This window comes from Plectropomus leopardus, chromosome 7 (genome assembly GCF_008729295.1).
Source record: "Plectropomus leopardus isolate mb chromosome 7, YSFRI_Pleo_2.0, whole genome shotgun sequence".
Classification (NCBI taxonomy): domain Eukaryota; kingdom Metazoa; phylum Chordata; class Actinopteri; order Perciformes; family Serranidae; genus Plectropomus; species Plectropomus leopardus.
In genome coordinates, this window is record NC_056469.1 from 2,482,341 (window position 1) to 2,501,737 (window position 19,397).

At 38.9% G+C, this 19,397-nt stretch overlaps 1 protein-coding gene across 1 annotated transcript in view; it reads right to left on the reverse strand.

Moving 5' to 3' along the window:
* grik2 (glutamate receptor, ionotropic, kainate 2) overlaps nucleotides 1-19,397 on the reverse strand; it is a 342,742-nt gene that overhangs the window by 39,788 nt on the left and 283,557 nt on the right. The window contains exon 14 of the mRNA XM_042489444.1: nucleotides 7,589-7,814. Coding sequence (XP_042345378.1) covers nucleotides 7,589-7,814 — 226 coding nt within the window. The remainder of the gene's footprint in view (nucleotides 1-7,588; nucleotides 7,815-19,397) is intronic.

The window sequence follows — 19,397 nt, forward strand, 5'->3', positions numbered from 1 at the left end:
TCGCACGACTGTGGCAAAGGCCGTCCTTGCATCTCTTATTGTGAAACATTTTAGAGCCACGACCAAAGATATCGCCACATTTCTGCCACACTGGTTATCTTTCGTCTGAGACAGCCCAAAATCGCACAGTTCAATGTTCAATCATAAAGGCCACTTTTCAGTGTTTTCCTGCCTCAAACTCAAACAGAGTTTTCATCAGAGCCAGCTGAGTGTGTTCCGCTTTCGATCTTTCCAATGAGCTCACATCTGCTCTGAGTCACATCCATTAAGATTTTAAGATAAAGGCTCAATCTTCTTGAGATTGTCACCTCCATCGCCTCCATGCCCCACCTTCACTGGGGAGTGGGGGTGGGGTGGGGGGTGGGGGGGGGGGGGGTATTCCTAAGGCTATAAAGTACAGGTGTAATAGCCTAAGACTCTAATGTTTTTTCAGTTTTTTCCTATTTTGTGCACCCTATATCAAATAAAATCTTTATATTGAATAACTCGCTTGTCATCACTCAGATGACCATTGGTCCCCACAAACAGAGGTGATATACAGTAACAGTTAAATTGTGGTAAATGTTTTCAAATGCAGGACCCTACAGAGAACGGATGCCTCTGCTGCATCTTCATTCTGTATGTGCTCTCTGGCTAATATCCTTTTTTTTCTCTATCACACACATCCCAGAGCGCGCTCGGGAGGTGGTGAGAGTGGTGGGGGGGTTGAAGGTTGGGGGCTGAGGTGGGGTAAGTCGCCGCAGGTCACGGCGTTGGAGATCTCCTATCTCACAGAAATGCATTTTCCCCTTCCTGTTTATGAGGCGGAGCTGAACAGCCCGGCGGGCAGCAACACAGACGACTGGAAGGACAGCAGCCTGCTGACAAGCAGCGCAGACACTTCCCCCCTTTCACTGTTTGATTAATGCAGCCTAATGAAGCTAAATGAAGATTGATAGTCATCAGGGAGAGAGACAAAGAGAAAAGAAGGATGATGAATAATGCAGAGCCTCCTGAGACTACAGTCAGGGCAGAAGAGGAGATAGGCTGCACAAGCTGCCGAGACAAAATAGGCAAATAAAACGTGTGATGGTAGAACAGGCACTGACTGCATTTAATGACCTATTAGAAATACACACATAAAAACGCCTTGCGGTTTATGTGTCAAAAAGCACATAAACACAGAAAATTATCTCATGAAAATGACTTAAGTTGGTAAGAGCACAGATAAAAACAGGGTGTTGCAGTCTTGTGCAGTTAAAACTGTCAAAAACACAAGCTTAAAGAAAGGACAAATGATCTTAACTTTACACTGAGACTGTGGAGGGCAGACATTCACTTGCCAGGATCCCAAAGGACAGCCACACTGTCGCCGGGGCAAATGTGAGAGATTAAACTTGCCATGATTAAAAGGGAATATATTTTTATCTAAATGGTTTTGTTTTTGTTCTCTGTTATAATTCGGGATGGCTTGATACCAATTTCTCATTTCTGTACAACAACATGATACACATACATACCCTGTTTGCCTCCAATATTTACCATTTAAGCTGTTGATATTGCTTATTATAACATGATGTTTTATGCATCTAAACAAGGTAGTCCACAAATCTATATAATTTTCTTAAACAAAATCTACTAAAAATAACTAGTGACCTTTTCCTGACACACACAGGATCAATCTTTGTTCTACAATAGCCTTTGGTGCGTTTAAATCAACACAAGTTGCCAGTAGAGGTTTCAGGTAGTAAACACACCATTAGAATGAGCTATGACTAACAGCTGGGGGGTGAACTAAGTCTGTCCATTACAGAGCTGAGGGAGCTGCCAAGGGGCCGAGCACTGAGTGCTGTGGCTCTATCAGGGCCCAAGTACTAATGCAGGCCGACACCTACTCTCTGTTCAAGTCAATGAGATATATGCTAAATGGCCCGGCTACATGGGAATACAGGCTGCATATGGTAAAGGGTACTAAAAGGGTAGGATTAGCAATTTAAATACCTTGTTCTGACTGCACGTGAATGAGCCACCAGGGAGTAATGATGCTAACACCCCTCCTGTCTTCAGTACGGACAATCTGTGTGGTGCACAAGCTGCCACATGCGAGCAATCACTTTCCCTTCATTCCCCTCACACTCCTATGGTTCCTTTCTTTCAGTGATATACACACATGCACACACGTGTATAATATGAACAGATGCATACAGTCATCTAGGTGTGCATGCCGGCACAAAAAAGCAAGCAGGCAAATGCACACACACACACACACACACATGCATACTGTAGCAAACCTTCAAAAGGAGCACATCAGTCAGGAAATGCAATCACCCAAAGCAAATATAGCCTACCTCCACTGTTTTCACACACAGCACAACAGTCACTCAAATTACCTTCTGTGGCTGACCAGCAGAGCATACACAAACAGCAGCAAACGACCTTGCCAACACTCACAGTCCCAGAGGACGTTTCACTGATTCGTCAGGAGGATACACACACTAGATATCATGTGTCCTGCACGTAGAGAGAGTTCTGAAGGAGGACGCTGATAACATTTGGTTGTTGCCAGTTCTAGATAATTTCTATCAATGTGACCGGTTTCATGTTTGTTCTAGTGGTGATACTGGAGTACCAGATACGTCTGACTTAATATTGGTCACATGCAGAGTATTTCTGTTTGATTAAAAAAAAAAAGGAGGTTTGGGTTGAGTCATGAATCCCCAAAATTCTTGACGATCCATCCAGCGTCAAAACACTTAAACATCGATGCATAAGGCATCCAATGGCATCTTCATGCAATGCAGAGGGCTTTTCACTATCAGGCACGGGACAAAGACCATTTCAAAGCAGCATCAGTTAACATAACTTGCACTATGTCAAAGAACTAAAAGTCAGTTAAATGGAACTACAGCTGGAATTATGAAAAGTAACAGCCAACTCACTGATGGTGTAAAGTATAAACTAACACAAAGATGACAAAAAACAGCATAAACCACCATGTTCTGAGCAGACACATTATAAAAACTGACAAAAAGTGATTGCATTTTGGAACATTAAAAAAAAAAGCTTACTTGCAATCTAAAAACTAATCAGTCCAGGACTAGGCATGATGGGAAAGTGGGCGTAGGCTAAGTGATTGGAACCACAGTGAAAACGTTGTTTTTGAAAGGCCAAATACATCAAATATGGATTGAAGAACAACATTTCTTTAGATAACACCATGTTTTGAATTTTGGAAATGATAACCTCTATCTTTTTCATGAATTTTGACTTTTGGACTTGACCTTGCACTTGAGTTATTGAAAATGTTTGGCATCCTTTGGAATCCTCCATCAGCTGTGCCGGTGACATGGAGCTACTAACTTAAAATACAGCTAAAGTCTGATGATGTAATATCAAAATCTGAACACGGAAAAAATATATTTTTCAGATGATATCTTAGTAGTAACAAGACTGAGCAAGCCAAGTATTTTTGTGTTTATATCTGGCGTATTCATTTAGTTGTAAAATAGCCCACAATCTCTACAAAGTAGGCCTATGTGCACAAGTTGGCCAGCAGACTCAACAGCAACTAGAAAACGTGTCTGTAGGTCATAACTAAGGTTCGACCTACTTGCTGGAGTAGTAAATTAGGTTTCATTACATAAAGGATTCTACTGACATGTATGACAGTTCTTGGTCAGACTGTGTATTTCCATAGAAACTTGGATTACAGTCGCATAAACTTTTTTATTTTGAGAGCTAGTTGCCCCTCAACATAAATAATTTTCGATTATATATTTTTATTATCTTGGTAATAGTTGTTTAATCGCAACATTTTACCCAAGAGTGTGCTTTAATATCATTTGTGGCACACAGTGATGTTTACAGACCTCCTGACAGCAACGCTGTCGTGTCACAAATGTCGTTAAAGCACACCCTTTTGTGAAATACTGCCCAATTAATCCACTGCTTAAAATAGTCCCCAGCAAGTGCACTATTTTCTCCTGTTTGAGCATCATTACCTAAAAACCTCCGCAGCCAGCTGTTTTCTTAAATGACTGACTCTTTAAAATGTAACCATGTATTTGTGAGCTGTTTTTAAAGGTTTATAGAGATACAACAATCAAATGAGGATGTGACTTGCCTTTTGAGTCTCTTTAGAACTATGCAGTGATGCTTGATTCTACTCTAGACCTATTCACCATCTAAAATGTAGTCAGATACTTATTTCTTGCAACAGTTATTGCAAAATATTGGCTTACTATTTGCATTTTAACAATCACAAGCAAAGACCAATGACAGCCCACAGATTGCTGCATTATCCTGTGGGCTGCAGGCCAGTGATGAAAGGGATCATATTAAACTCTGTGTCATATGTTGTACAGCCTGCTTACATGTAAAATGATTTGTATAAACCACCTGTAAATGGGTAAATAATGAAATGCAAATATATTTAACTGTTATAAGCAATTCTGTATTAAATCAATCATACATATCTTCAATGGTTAAACTGCCATCTTCTATTTCCTACAGTATTTTTCATAAAAATAGGACAAATGTATCAATAGCCAGAGCTTTCAAGCTTTAGTTTCATTAGACGGAGCATTCTTTGTGTCAGCATGTTGCTCTAAAGCCCTGTTTGCAGGAGGCATAAACACTGCAGGAACTCTTTCACAATCCCCTCTCTGTGAATGAATATGATTAACAGCAGCCTTTTGCATGAGGTCATCATGTGAAGTTGTCTGCCAGTTATAATTCTGCGGGTACTTAACCAGAGTTTTTCTTCTCACTGCATTTATAACCGGATTATGACAATCTGCCGCTGAGCCCCATAATCAAATGTTGCACCTCCAAACACACACATCGTGTAATGTGCCACCCTTTCCTATTCATTCCTCTATTTATGCAACACTGTTTTTCTGCCTGCTGGAGATAGCCCCAGGATTTTCTTTGCTAAGTATTTCTCCACATGGGTTACCCTGAGGGATGTGCTGCAGCGTAAAGGCGCCAGAATACAGTTTACACAGCTTTGAATTTGCTATAGAGTTTTGAGCATTTTATAGAAGTGTCAGTGGCCTACAGTCATTATACACATAAAGGTAGGATCATATTTTTGTTCCACCTTTGAGGTATTAAGGCAACAAAATCATCAGAATAAAGAACGGCACCATATGTTTCTACAAACCACTAATATCAAACATTTGTCTGTTATTATGTAGCTGATATGGTAAAACATTACTTTTCTTTACATTCAAACAACACTGTGGGTAACGGGTGGTTAGATTTAGGCACAGAAACAAGCCTAGGTAGGGTGGGAAAGTAACTGAATAGGGTTAGGGAATAACTATTTTTCATTACAGTTACAGTTTATATTGGTGGTGTTCTGAATACTGTCTTTAAAAAAAGATTATCTGAAGGCATCACTTTATTTGTATTTGTCTAATTTGCTCTAACACCATGTCCTAACTGAACCTCACACAAGTGAACATCAGTTTGATTGGGTTGTTTTCTACTAGAAAGTCCCAACTGGTCACAGGTGATGCAATGCTCCAGTTTTAAGATCAACCTCAATGTTGCCCTGTTTCTATTTATTTCTGTTGGTCGCTTTGAAAGCAAGTAACATGCAAGGAACGACTGACTCATGAATTTGAAATGAGGAATTATCTATACATTACTTCCTTATTTGACAGCAAAAATCTAAATAAGGTAAAAGACTGAGTTCAGCAAGATTATTTAGAAGTATTCCAAAAGTTATCCAAAGCATTTAGAGGATGTTACTTAGTTTTAATAATCTCTTGGAATTACATTACAAATTAAATTTTAAAGTATGTATTCAGTAATCTGTTATGGAATCTAGTTTAAAGGCAACTCTCCCAACACTGTTATGGTTAAGAAAATTATGTTTTGGCTTATAATACCTGCTCTTGGTGCCACTGTCACAGCTAAAATTCCAGTAATATCTTTCTTTAAAACACACCCGCCCTCGTTGTTTGGTCTAGTCTGTTTAGCAAGGGTCTCACCTAGGCTGCATGCCATTCACACATTGCTTCACCTTCCTGTGACAAAGCCAGCTCATATACTGTACATGTAATCAGAACTATGTCACTTGAGAAATGCTCATATGATATGTATGAAATGCACAAATGTCACATATCGGTGGTTTGCATTAGTGTACAATGTCATCATTTTCTCCTGGTTACATGTTTTGTTAAGAATAATGCCCAGTGATGTGGTCAAAAAAGAAAATAAAACCATCACTCCCACACATCTTGTCATAATTTAGAAAGTAAATCCAACTAAAGACTTACATTTAGGCCATCAAGCTCTGACCTCTACACCTCAACCTTTCACTGCAATGTCAGACCACTACCTGTTTCCATACGCTTCTGTCACATATTCTAAAACTTCCCTAACATTTTATAAAACTTTGTTTGAACCCTCAGTGGTAAGCTTTACTTTACGAGTCTGTAGTCGTAGAATAGTTCCCAAGAGGTTTCTTGAGAGAACTGCAATTTAGTAGTGATTGTAGGGAAAATAAAGATGGTGTGCAATTGCTCTGTTTCAATGAAATTGCTAGTATTACCCTGACAGTCTTTTAGTCAGTGCACGACAGGTGATCTGAACATGATAAAATGTGAGAAATAAAGGTTCCACTTATATATAATCAAATGGATATTTTGAGGGTTTAAATTGAGTTTTGTTTTCAAGTAATCTTCTGTTCCCCCTTAAATTATTCAATGCTCTCTCTAATGTTGCATTCAGTGCAATACTGCTTTGAAACATTCATAAATACATTACACAAAAACAAATGAAAACACATGGCTTATGCAATGCAAACTCATGGGATTACCTACATACTCAGCGTACCACGGCATTAACACAGCAAGGCTGAACTTGGCTACTGTGGAAGCTGCAAATGGAACCAAATGGAAGTACAATTCAAGGAAGACCACCTATGTTGTCTGCTACAGCTTCTCTCACTGCAACACATAAAAAAATGCAGCTAACACATTGTCATGTTGAGAATTTTTGATTTCACAGTGAAATAACTAGGTGTAGCCTGTTGATTAATGCATGTGTGCGGTATGTTTAGGGCAAGGTGTATTGACCGAAAAAATTGCTTACCAAGTCATGTTGAATCTTTAATCAAACAATACCTGTGTTTGATCTGTTTTTCACTGGTGATCTGATTCTGGACCAGTACAAATCCCTGACAAATCAGCAAACTTTCTGTGACTTCCCAGCCAATGTTCTGCTCAGCATCTCACATAGCAGCCAAAACCCAACACCAACCATTAATTGGTCCCAGCAAATTCACAGGGCAGTACAACAGCTCCGTTAATGACAGTTAGGTAGCGTTAGCTGTGTGATATTACCAGCTAGCCCTGTCAATGTGTGTGTAAACTTGCAACTGTCCCTGGTGTAGAGCTCACACTCACACAGCAACATCCTTAACCCAACAGTCTGTGGTGTGTTTAAGCCAAGCAATGTGTGTTGTGTGTCAGCACCACTTTAATGATACTGGTATTGTTATTTTTCAAATGCTACCCCACCCTAATTATGAAACAGGCAGCAGAGCTCATGTTTAGCCTCAGCAAAGCATGGTGTGTTATAACTGTAGCGTACATACCCATTGGGGTGCCCACCCCGTAGGCTTTGGAGTCAATGAGGCCTCCAATCTGGGTGAGGTTGCAGTTGCGCTGGGTGACAAACTCAATGGTGGTAGACTCCATGAGGAATGCGTAGTCTGAGGTGAGCACACGGTGAATGCCTTCGTCAATGTTCTTCACCATCACTGAGTGCCTCCGACTGCTCATGAACTCCCACATCTTGTCATACGTGGAGATCTTGGTTTTCTGAGAGGAGAGACAGAAGGACATTGAGAGTAAGAAAAGAAACTGTCACATTTATTCACTGTGAAAGCCATACTGTGTTTTGATGAATGTGAAGTTCTAGGTTGGTGGTTAATGAAGAATTATTTTTGTCTCAGCGGTTATGTTCTGAGGAACCAAAAGAAACAATGAAAGGCAGAGCACTCACGTCACTCATTTGAATACCGCTGGTGTATGCGGCTCAATCAAGACCTGCTGAACCATTTCCATTCAATTATTTTTCCAAATTTCATTAGGAAAACACGTCATTTGCTTCAGCACAACTATTTTTTGCAGCTACAGCAGCACTATATGGTTCGTGTCTGCCTCAGTCATTATCATTTGTGGGGAGAATATAGGCTAAAGCAGACAAGCATGTTAAATAGCAGTGGTAGCGTGATTTTGTATGACCATACGTCTGCTGTCTGTGCTGCCGCTATCACCTATAGTTAGGATCAGCAGCGGTGTTGTCACTAACAGTGTGCCTCACTTTCTACACCTGTAATCATGGAGAAAAATCCAAGAGCACATTACTCTCCAGGGGAGCAGATTTGAAGGCATTTTTGAAGCCATTTGAAACCTAATTAAGTCACATCTTCAAGGTCCTGCCCACCATTATTGTGTGTAATGACTTTTTGTGGCTGGTCGATATTTTAGATCAACTGGGTGATTTGCGGAGTGCCTATCAGAATCTTTCGGAGTCACCCTTGACAAATCAGGCGATTGAGCATGCAAGCTTCAGACTGCTGATAAGGCGAGAGCAGTGGCTGTGAATACACGCGGAGTCAGATAACCACCTACACTCCAAGTCAGGCAGAGAGCCGAAGAGGGCTGCGCAGAGCCTCCGCATGGGGATCCAGAGCTGATTGCGCTCACCAGGAGAGATCATGGAAAACGGAACGGGTACACACGATGAATAGCTGTCAGAGCGACAGAGTAAACAAGTCCAAAATAATCCATCCATAGTGAATGTCTGACGTCTTTTTTTGTTTGGTTAAACTGAACCAGAACATTCTAGCTCCTTCAAAACAAACCAGGTCCAAAAACTGCTCTCAGCTGTCTGATCCTCTCAAGTCATCACCTGCCTGATAAAAGTTTCATGTGCCTGCCTCTGTTTAAGAATTCAGCCCTCTTTTTTTTTTTACTTTCCTGTATCTGCAAAAACTGCTGGTTAATGCCTTCATCAAATTGAAGCGGCTGTAGATTAGAAATGCTCAAAAATCTGCAGACTTCAGTCAGGCATTTTGTTCTGTACATCCTTAAATCACAATCACTGTTCACCAGAGCTGAGGGGCCTCCAGCTATATGTTCATCAGTAGTGAGTCATGAAGGGTGATGGGGAGGAAAGAGCCAGCCAAAACCACTATCAGCCTTAGTTAGATCAACATGACGAGTGAGTAATTCTCTCCATTACTGCTCGATTGAATATTTACACTGTGTATAAACTGCTTTGCCCTTGTAATTGCTTATACTAAGAAACATGCAAGATTGACAGCGTATGGCATTTGATTCCTCAGTCTGTGAGAATATGTGAGCTTTCAGTGCAAAGTTTGTCATGTCAGTGAGGGTTTGTGATGGTAAATTATTTTATATTTCAAATCTGTTTCACTAGAATATTGTAAAAAGTTTATTAATAGTTATTGTCTTATACAACTTACCTATTGCATATCAACATTATTATTTGCATTTGCAAGTGCATCTTGTGTGCGGAAGCTACAATATTAATCAAATTGTTCCCAGCACTCATTGGTCTCGACCCCAGGAGTCGTTCAGTTTTTCAAATAGTGAAATATGACAACCTCTGATAGAACAGAATTGAAAACCCAGATAGATATGTAAATTAATAAATAAATCAACAAATATCAATAAAAAAAGGGGGAATAGAATTCTAAAAGTCAAAGATATGTATCTTTGCTGCTGGAAACACAGTGATGACATGCAAAACCAGCTATTAATTTTTGAGGGTTTCTTGTCAGTCTTGATGAGTGTTCTGCTGTATTCTGCAGCCATCCATCATCCCCTTCACCTCCACAAAGTCAGCTCAAACACTTCATCACTTTCAAAGTGTTGATATGATACAGATGAAACATTCAAATGTAAGGAATCTATGGTTTGCAGAAAAACACAATGCCATCATTTTCTTCTGGCAACTTCCCTAAAGTGCTAACTATAAAGAGAGGCTACTTGCGAACAACAAGATATGATATAAAGCATTTAATGGAAGATCAAAGGTAACCTTATTTCATGGCCAGATTTTTGTTTTGAAGGCAATATAACTGCTATAATAAAGAATCAGAAACCTGGCTAGTTTCAGGAGTGAAGACTTCATCAGGTCCTAACTGCCTCTCGCTGAGTATTACAAAGAGAAATAAAACAATCAATAACTCACCACTTTGGGTAAGTTTTGTGAGACTTTTTTTTCTTCAAGTTTTGGCTCAATTAGTCCCTAAATCCATTCTTTTCCAAAATCTTGTTTTTGTAGTTGACATAAAGAAGAAATGAGTTTCACAAACATCTGTGGTTGGGAGGGATGAAGTCCTCACTGCATGCTGATACTCTGCTTTAATGCACAGCACAAACTGTGAGAAAGGGGCTGCAGTCCGGTAGCCAACACTGCACATCCATCCTCCAATTCATCATGCTCCTCAGTGTGTGACAGTGACACAAAAGGCAAACTTTAATGCCTCTATGTGACACACAGTTGAACATGTGGTTAATGTTGTAAAATAGTTGTGATTGGGTTTAGGCAATAGGATTACTTGCATTAATTTAGAAAAAAAAGGTCATGTTTAGCTTCAAATCAGTGAGTTTGCTATGGAAGGTGACGTCAGTGATTTGATGATTGATTTGATTTCCGTTTATTGTTGGAAATAATTCTTAAAATGTGTTTTTGCATCCTGGGACATCAACTGTTTCACATAAATACCAAAATACAAACACATAACCAACAAAATCATAAAACAATAAACAAACTTTTTGACATCATTTAGTGATGACTCTGTGTAAATTCTGTAACATCACATTTAAAACCTCATTGCATCTCATAAACACACTTCAGGGTGTCTTTGGTATTGATATCACACACTAAGGGTGTGACAAATCATCAGTATTTGACGACCTGAGGATGTGAACGTGCTTACACAGACCAGTCTTTAAGAATCTAAAACAAATCCAAATGTCCAGATTATTCATCTGTCACGCATCACTGACAGAGGATCAGTCTCACTGACTATGGCAGAGTTACACACACGTCTAAAATCACTGATAAAAAAGATTGGAAGTTGATTTGATGTATTTGTCACATCTTTCATTGCAGAATTATAAATGTTGATATTTAGCAGGTACAATCACGTTTACCATGTTCATGTCCTCACATTAGCATGTAAGCATGTGAACATCTTTTCTTCCAAAGAAAGTCCAAAGAAAAGTTTGCTCCATCTGTACAAATTTGGAAAGTCATTATTACAATTCATTCTGATGTCTGTGCCAAGTTATTGGGACATTTCAGTGTATAACAAAAAAATCCAACCTTGTGTTGTTGTTCGAGGAAGAGTCAGGATATCTAAAGTAACTAGGATTAAATGACTATACATCATTTAGTGCCAGTCTATCATGGAGGTGTTGTGTTATTTCACTAGAAAGCTTATCTTCGCCCAACTTTCCTGGCAATCTGCCCAACCTTTGTGAAGATGTTTTACTCAAAACCAAGAAAATCAGTGGAGCACTAGAGACAAAGTCAGGTGATCATCATCGTCTGTAGGATTCATTCACTGGGGACCATGAATTTTTATGAAAACCATTTTAAGAGCCAGTAAGAAACCAAGCCATCCCCAGATCCACACTGATAGTGGCACTAATATCTCAACGCTGCCTTTCAGCATAACACAGGACATGTAGCCTCCATCAAAATTCAGCCAAAATCATGTGTGTGATCTACTCAACCATCCGAGCTCCTTAGCACAGCTCCTGCAGTTTAGAGTTGTCACTCTTAGTTACACACTTAGTTACTCAATTAGTAGAGTTACTACACATTACTTGGAAATTGCATAAAAAAACCCCCAGAAAATCCCAAAACATGGTAATGACCTGATGTATTGTTTAAAAATAATCGTGTTTCCGTAAAATACATTTTTAAAACATCTAATTATGATAATTCCAAACATACTTTTCTGAAATCCCTTCCCTAGCTTTTTATATACATTTCTAAATCTACTAAGTCTTGCAATTTACGGGACATTTCTAGCCAAGTTGTTCATTGCATTCCCCCCATCTTTTAAAGAAGAAATCAAATTAATTTGCTGGGGGCTCAAAGTGGTGTTTAAACCAGATAAGCCCAAGATAAGTGATGTCCAACTACCGTACATGCCAAAGAGTCAAACAGACAGCCAGAAGCAGTCATGTCTGTGACTACATGAGTAGTAATGTGAGGATTTATTGATGTGTCTTTTGTAAAAAAAAAAAAAAAAGTCCCGTTGGAAATCACTGATTGGTGATTATTTGGCCTGTTTATTTTTGCATTGGTTTCTATCAATGGCTTTGAAAAGGTACAAGCTGTGATTATCAGAGGCACTGAGTTAAGCTTTGCTTTAAACTTGATGTCAGGTCTGTTTAGCTTCTTTTCTTTTTAACTGTGACTGAGTGACTTTCTCTTAGTTCTCAGGTATTTTGTCCACCTTATATAAATGTCTTTTTGTCCTAACTACTGAGCGATGAGGACAATCTAATAAATATTCAGAGCAGAAGGTCTTGACACAGCATTTTGCTCACTTTCTATTTTACTCAGAAAACATGCATTTAAATTCCTAACACAAACCTAAAGTCAACTTCCGATTCAGAGAAATCCCCTGCAGGCCCCATCAGGCCACGATACTACCCTTCCACAGAAAACTCAGCTTGTTTTTTGAAAACAGCACATTAATTGTTCTATTTGCCTTGCTTCTCTGAGCTGTGCAAGGAAAGGAGGGGAGTGGGTTTGGGTCAGCAAGTCCTGAAACATCACGTAACAGCTTACACTAGCTAAGGAGCCCATTTTCTGGCCAGCAGTGCAGAGTCAACAAAATAACAAATCAAACCGAAGCTGCGCGGCAGGACCTTTGGGAACAGGAAAACAAAAGTGCACAGTAATCATCCCTGTTCTGTAAAATCAAACAGCAGACTTAAATAGGGCAGACTCATGTAACATGATAATGTTGTTAGAGTTGCAGGACTATGTTTACTTTGTGATATTCATCAAGATGAGAGCGCAGTGTACAATGTGACCTGCTGAGATTCACCGTAAACATTTCCAGATTTCGTTCAAAAGGAACTTTTTGGGTTAGAAAATTAGATGTAGAGTAACTTTATCAATCAATGATGGTGGGAGGCTGGAGGTCAGTGTGTGTCAGGGGTTAGAGTTCATTTTTTGAATTTGTTAAGGGGGCGTCTTCATGCTCAAACATGGTGTTTAGGTGGTCTTTAACCCTTAGGGCCTGCTTTGATATTACACGCACACTCATATCGCTCTGCGCACCAAATGCACTTTTCAAAATCAAGCTTTAAAAAATATTATAAATTAATATTATTTTCTACTTTCTTTGAATTTTTTTTCAGTCAACATCATTCCTAATCATAAATACCAAATTTTCAGAGTTTTTACGCTTTCAAGCCAGATTATTGTCAATATGCCACTTTGTTTTTAGATGAAAGAAACACAAAAACTGAATTATTTTCAATATCCTACATGCTAAGTAGATGATTATTTTTTTTTGATGATCACAGCCTGGGAAATGTCAATGATTAGCAGCAACATTGATTTTTATATATTATCATTTTTCGTGCAGTGTCAAACACTCACACTTACTCTCTGTGCACGAGATGCGCTTTTCAAAATCAGTCCACAAAAAATATTACACATTAATATGATTTTCTACTTTCATTGAGTTAACCAACATCAGTCCTAATCATAAATAAAAATATTCATTAATTTCCAGAATTTTAGCCATTTAAATTAAAAGTTTTTAAAGTATTTTTTATGATGCCACAATAGTTTCAGATGGGAAAAAAAAAACAAAAAAAAAAAAAAAAAGAAATTAATTATTTTCAATATTCTACATGCAAAGTAGGTTTTATTTTTATTTTATTTTATTCACTCATCTTTTTATTATGGTAAAAAATTCCAAGGCAAAAGAATGCCCAGAATGGTAGCCAGAAATAATACAAGGCATGTTTTTATGTTTTGATGGCTGTGGGATAAAAAATGTCAGTTTAAATGGGTTTCAATGGAGCATTTTTTGGCACTTAACAGTCTGAATGTAACAGTTTAGTTTCCACAGTGTATCTTTGACTTATTGTAGGAGCTGAGCTGGAATTTCAAAGATTAAACAAAAATACACAATCTTGCCAAAATGTATGGCTTATGCATGAAAACAGCTAAATGCATCACATACACACACACAACAAAAAGAATGAGAGGTCATAAAATACACCAAGCAGTCCCTAGGGGTTAAATTTGGTTTGTATTACATCCTGTACTAAAGACTCTGTGTTGCTGGTTATAGATTTTTTGCCCCTCTCTTTGAGATGCACTATAAGTCAGACACTAAATATTGAATATACATAACACAACTGCATTGGCTTGTGTTTAACAAAATACCGCACACTTTTGCTGTAGTTCCTCTTGTGCTCGGAGAGCACCTACACTGAAATGGAGCAAAAAAAAAAAAACCCTAAAAATTGAAACAACAAATACTAAATTATGTTTGTGGTTTCAAAAGAGTTTCACAGCACTACCCATTTCTACAGATATCTGCATATGCAGAATCATACATGCAACAGCACAGGATTTTGTTTTTAAAAGTGTTCTGGTTTCTGTTTATGGTCTGTTTGTAGTCTGAGTGGTATTGACCAATTAGATGAATTCATCAATCAAAATTTCCTTGTGAGGAAGTGGACCAAATTGGCCACTTCCTCTCCAAATTATAAAGATCTATTTATAGAGATTAGCCAAAATGATGGCAAATGGAAGAGGATGTCTTGGGCTGGATATCTGCTTGAAATATTGTCTGTTGTCCCCAGAGGCTTTATTGTTGCCAGACCAAAAGCTGTTGGGTTCTGCGATTGCAGCGCTATAAACTGTGGGTTCAGTCAAAGTAAGCAGAGATGATGAGTTTAAGAAAGTGTGAAAGAGGGCTCAAAAACGTTTGTAAAAGAGCTCACATGCACTTGATGATCCGACAGTCCTCACTACATGCATGACAGTACGTGACGTGTGACAGAGCTGCCTACTGTGGTATTTCCACAATAAAAGTCAGTACTCCACTCATTTTTGGAGCAGTGCAAGCCACTGTCAACAACACAGTCAAACAAATATTTCACAATAAATACCTTATGTGCCCACAGAATTGTTGATAGAGGGCGTTTATTTTGAAATGGAAGCAGAAAAGTTTGTAGTAAATATTTGTATTTTTTCTTGTCTGTGACAGATATAGACATTGAAACTGTAGTAAAAGGTGGTATAAAGTCAGTATGACCACCCAAACATAATGTCACTGGGCAAATTTCCATTAACTCTCAAATTGCACAAATTGAAATTGAGAATATAAAATACACCTAATGGAAACACATCAATTTTGAAAAATGTAAAAAAGATTTAACACTCACATGCAGCAGGCGCTACAAGAGCTGTTATTGCACCACATAACTCTTCAAAAGTTGAGCGGATCATCCAGAAGTTTTGAATCCACAGTGAAATTGGGGACTATCATCTCCCAGAAATCCCTCATACGTGGCCGCTCCCACGTACAAGGGTCTTGTCTTTCCATTATTGCTCCATATCACGCCTACGTCCCATTCAATTAGAAATAATGATGGCTAGTGTTGTGGCTGCAATAGAAATAAAGCTGCTAATGTTTTGAACATCCATCACCATGCTTCTTGAAATGTTCATCACGAGAGGAATCGCATAACATCATCACTTTATGCTTTATCAGCACAAACAACAACTTTGCTTTTGTACAGTGTTCTCTCACGCTACATTTTACACGGTGTTTATGATACACTGTTGACACTAAATACAAATGGCTATAAAAGAAAACCAGGGCTGCACTCAGTCACTTACATCACATTTGTACAGAGCATGTTATAAATGCATCATTAAGGACGATTTGGGATTCATATTATTTTGAGAGTGAGCATAAATAATTACAAATAACATCAAAACCAACTGAGGCAAAGAAACTTAAATGAAAATATTGACTTTACAAAATATATTCAGCTGTTGCTGACAATTAGGAATTAAATGCTGATGATTATGATCAGTTTTCCAAACTAGTTACATCACCCTTTCTTCTGGAATTTCAAAACTGGTGTAAAAATCTGTCTACACACTGATTTTTTTCTAACCTTACGGGGACCTTGTCACAATATTAACCACATGTTACAATGTGCTTTAGCTGTGTGTCACATGAAGATGCTAAAGGGTGTGTCACTGTGACTCACAGAGAGGTGTGACAAAGCATCAGTAATTGACAACTTGGGAATGAGAATGTGTTGGCTCTAACTGGCTTCTTTTTCACATGTTGAGTAACATTAATAATTATTAAAGAAAAAGAAAGACAAGCAACAAATCTGAAATGTATTTAGCCAATACTAACTGCCTGATGACTTACTTGGACTGAGCGATTCAGAGAAATTTAAAAAAAAAAACAACTGAATTTTATTTCTGTGATGATAAACACTTTGGATCCTACAGCCATGAGCCAGAGCAAGTTAGAAAACACCCCCCACCCCCCCTTCCCTCTCCTCTCTCAGGTATCAGGCACATCATCTCAATAAGCTTTATCTGCTTGATCCAGTCACCATGCTGGATGCGTTCCTCTCATTCCTCTTATGGCTAATGCAAAACAATTCAGGCTTGTATAGCCTGGGGGACACAGAGCTGAGCGCCGCGGCCATGTGGAGGGCTACTGTCTCCGCCGCACTCTCTGCCACTCACCACCACATTATTCCACACACAAGGTAAAAAAGCAGCAATGGCTTTAATAAGATGTGATTTTATTAGCTAACAAGCAAGACACAGCACTTGTGTGTGTTTGCTTATTAAATTATTCAGTGTTATTGTAGCGACAGTCCTCAGGGAATGTCCCTGCTTGGAAGACGAGTGGCACGCCTCAATGCTTCAGAGACTGTCCCGTGCAGACATTTACATAATTAGCCACCATTATACTTGTATTTTATAGCACAAGTCAATAATTACCCAAACAGTAGGTATTTTGTCATTTCTTCCTGGGTGTGAATAGTGACTGTAATGCGTGCACACATTATCTGGGAGTGTGCTGCACTTAATCAGCTAAGACTGATGATAATCAAAGCACTCCATCTATCATCACAGCAGTGCAATTTTAAGCCCTCAGACGGGATGTGTGAACAGAATATGTTTACTCACGGAGGACAAATGCCCTCTGCGTCCCCCTGGACTCATTCTTACACAAAGAATTACAGCGAAGGGCATGTTAAAGAAAGAAGAAACCACTGCATCATTAAAATGTTAAAAGCTGCGGTTCACTACGCAGTGTAATATCTTTATGTATTTATCTTCTTAATATTTTAGTTTTTCATGACCAGTCAACCCATTTTCACACACCTGTGTAACACATCATGCACATTACTGTAGTTTTTTCACATTCACTTGATAATAAAACTTAACCCAACTGATATAATTCAACAATACATAACAGCTACTATATCAATAACAGCAAAATATTTTATATATTTTAACATAAAGTATTTTGATATAAAGATACATTTTGATATAAAAAAATCTTGATAAAGTGTTTTTATCAATTAAGATATGTTTGATGTTCTATAATACGGCCTTGAGATCACTGTAATTTCTTTCTCCCTATGTACTTTGTCTATGTATTTTTTTTTAATCACTTATTGAATTGTCAGTTGTTTTTCCACCCTGAGTGGTTCAGATGGTTAACCACATTTTCCACCATGGACTTCATCAGCCTATTGTGCATTATGTATAAATATAGGTGTGGTTTCATCTTTTCAAACATTTTGACCTGATGAAGATCAAAGCAGGATTAAAACTTTGTCTTAAAATTTCCTGTTTTCCTTATTCCTCTGTCACATAGATTTCAGTCTAATATTACCAATATTACCATATTACTGAGAGCTGTTCCTGTACAAGGCCTTCTTCTGGCTATTGTCTGCTCGCTCAGCAGTGGGAGATCAGAGATTCCTCTGCGCACATCTTCACAGAGACAAAGTTAACCCCTAACATCCGGGATTAAGCTGTTGCACTGGATGGGCAGACTTTGTTCAGAGCAGACATGTTGCAAGACCTGACCGCGATTTACAAACAACAATGAGAATTAATACCGTGAGGAAATCAACAATCTTGCAGAGTGGTGCACAGAGAACAACCTACTGCTCAACATCAGTAAAACCAAGGAGCTGATTGTTGGTTTTAGAAAGAAGGAGGCAAAGACACACACCCCTGTCTACATCAGTGGAGCTGAGGTGGAGCAGGTCAACAGCTAGAGGTTCCTTTAAATACTCTCACTGAGAACCTATCTTGGTCATTGCACATCACCACCCAGGTTACAAAAGCACAGAAAAGGCTCAACTTCCTATGGAAACTTAGGAAGGCTAAATTCCAGAGCAAGATCTTGGTTAATTTCTATAGAGGAGCAATAAAAAGCACACTGACTGGAAACATCACCAACTGACATGGTTCGTGCACGGCCCAGGACAGGAAGGCTCTACAGCGGGTGATTAAAACTGCCCAGAACATCACTGGTTCCCATCTACAGAGCATCAGTGACCTCGGTGAAGTGAGGTGCCTGTACAGAACCAAAAGGATACTGAAAGACAGCAGCCACCCCACAGTCTGTTCACCCTGCTGCCATCTGGAATAAGATGCAGAGGTATCCACTGCAGAACCACCAGACTACAGAGCAGCTTCTTTCCCCAGACTGTGAGACTCCTCAGCTCCTCCTTTGACACCAAAAAGATATAGCAGGATTTAGGATCAACTTCAATTCCGTTTCTCCTTAAACCACTTTTAAGAAAAATGACAATACATCTACCTTGTACCTTTGTTATCAAACTTGTACCCCACTGTTTCCATGTTGTTACTGAGCTGTTATGTAAAGGGTGCCAATTCCTCTTTCTTTTCTGGCTTCAAAGCTTCCATTCACCTCCATTGTAATGGGTGGAGACCGAATTTCAGACAAATATGTAAAACTTGAACAAATTCACTTTTCATAACCAGTTTGCCTGGCTCTTTCAGAGCTTGTGCAGCACTGAGCCCACAGTTCATGCTGCATGCGCGGCGAGCACATCGAATGGCGTTGTGCCTGACAGAGCTTTTAGGGCACAGTTTGCAAAACATTTAGCATAAGTGCAGACATGGAGTGCAGGTTTAACCTGTGAGTTTTCTGAACACAACATGCTTGAGAGGTATGAAGTGGGATCTGTCACCCAAAGCTTTTTGATCCAGGGTGTTTGGCCTGGGAGCATTTTAGGTGTGATATAGAGGAATATCAGCCACTTGAGATAAATGAAAGGAAAGCTGTGGCG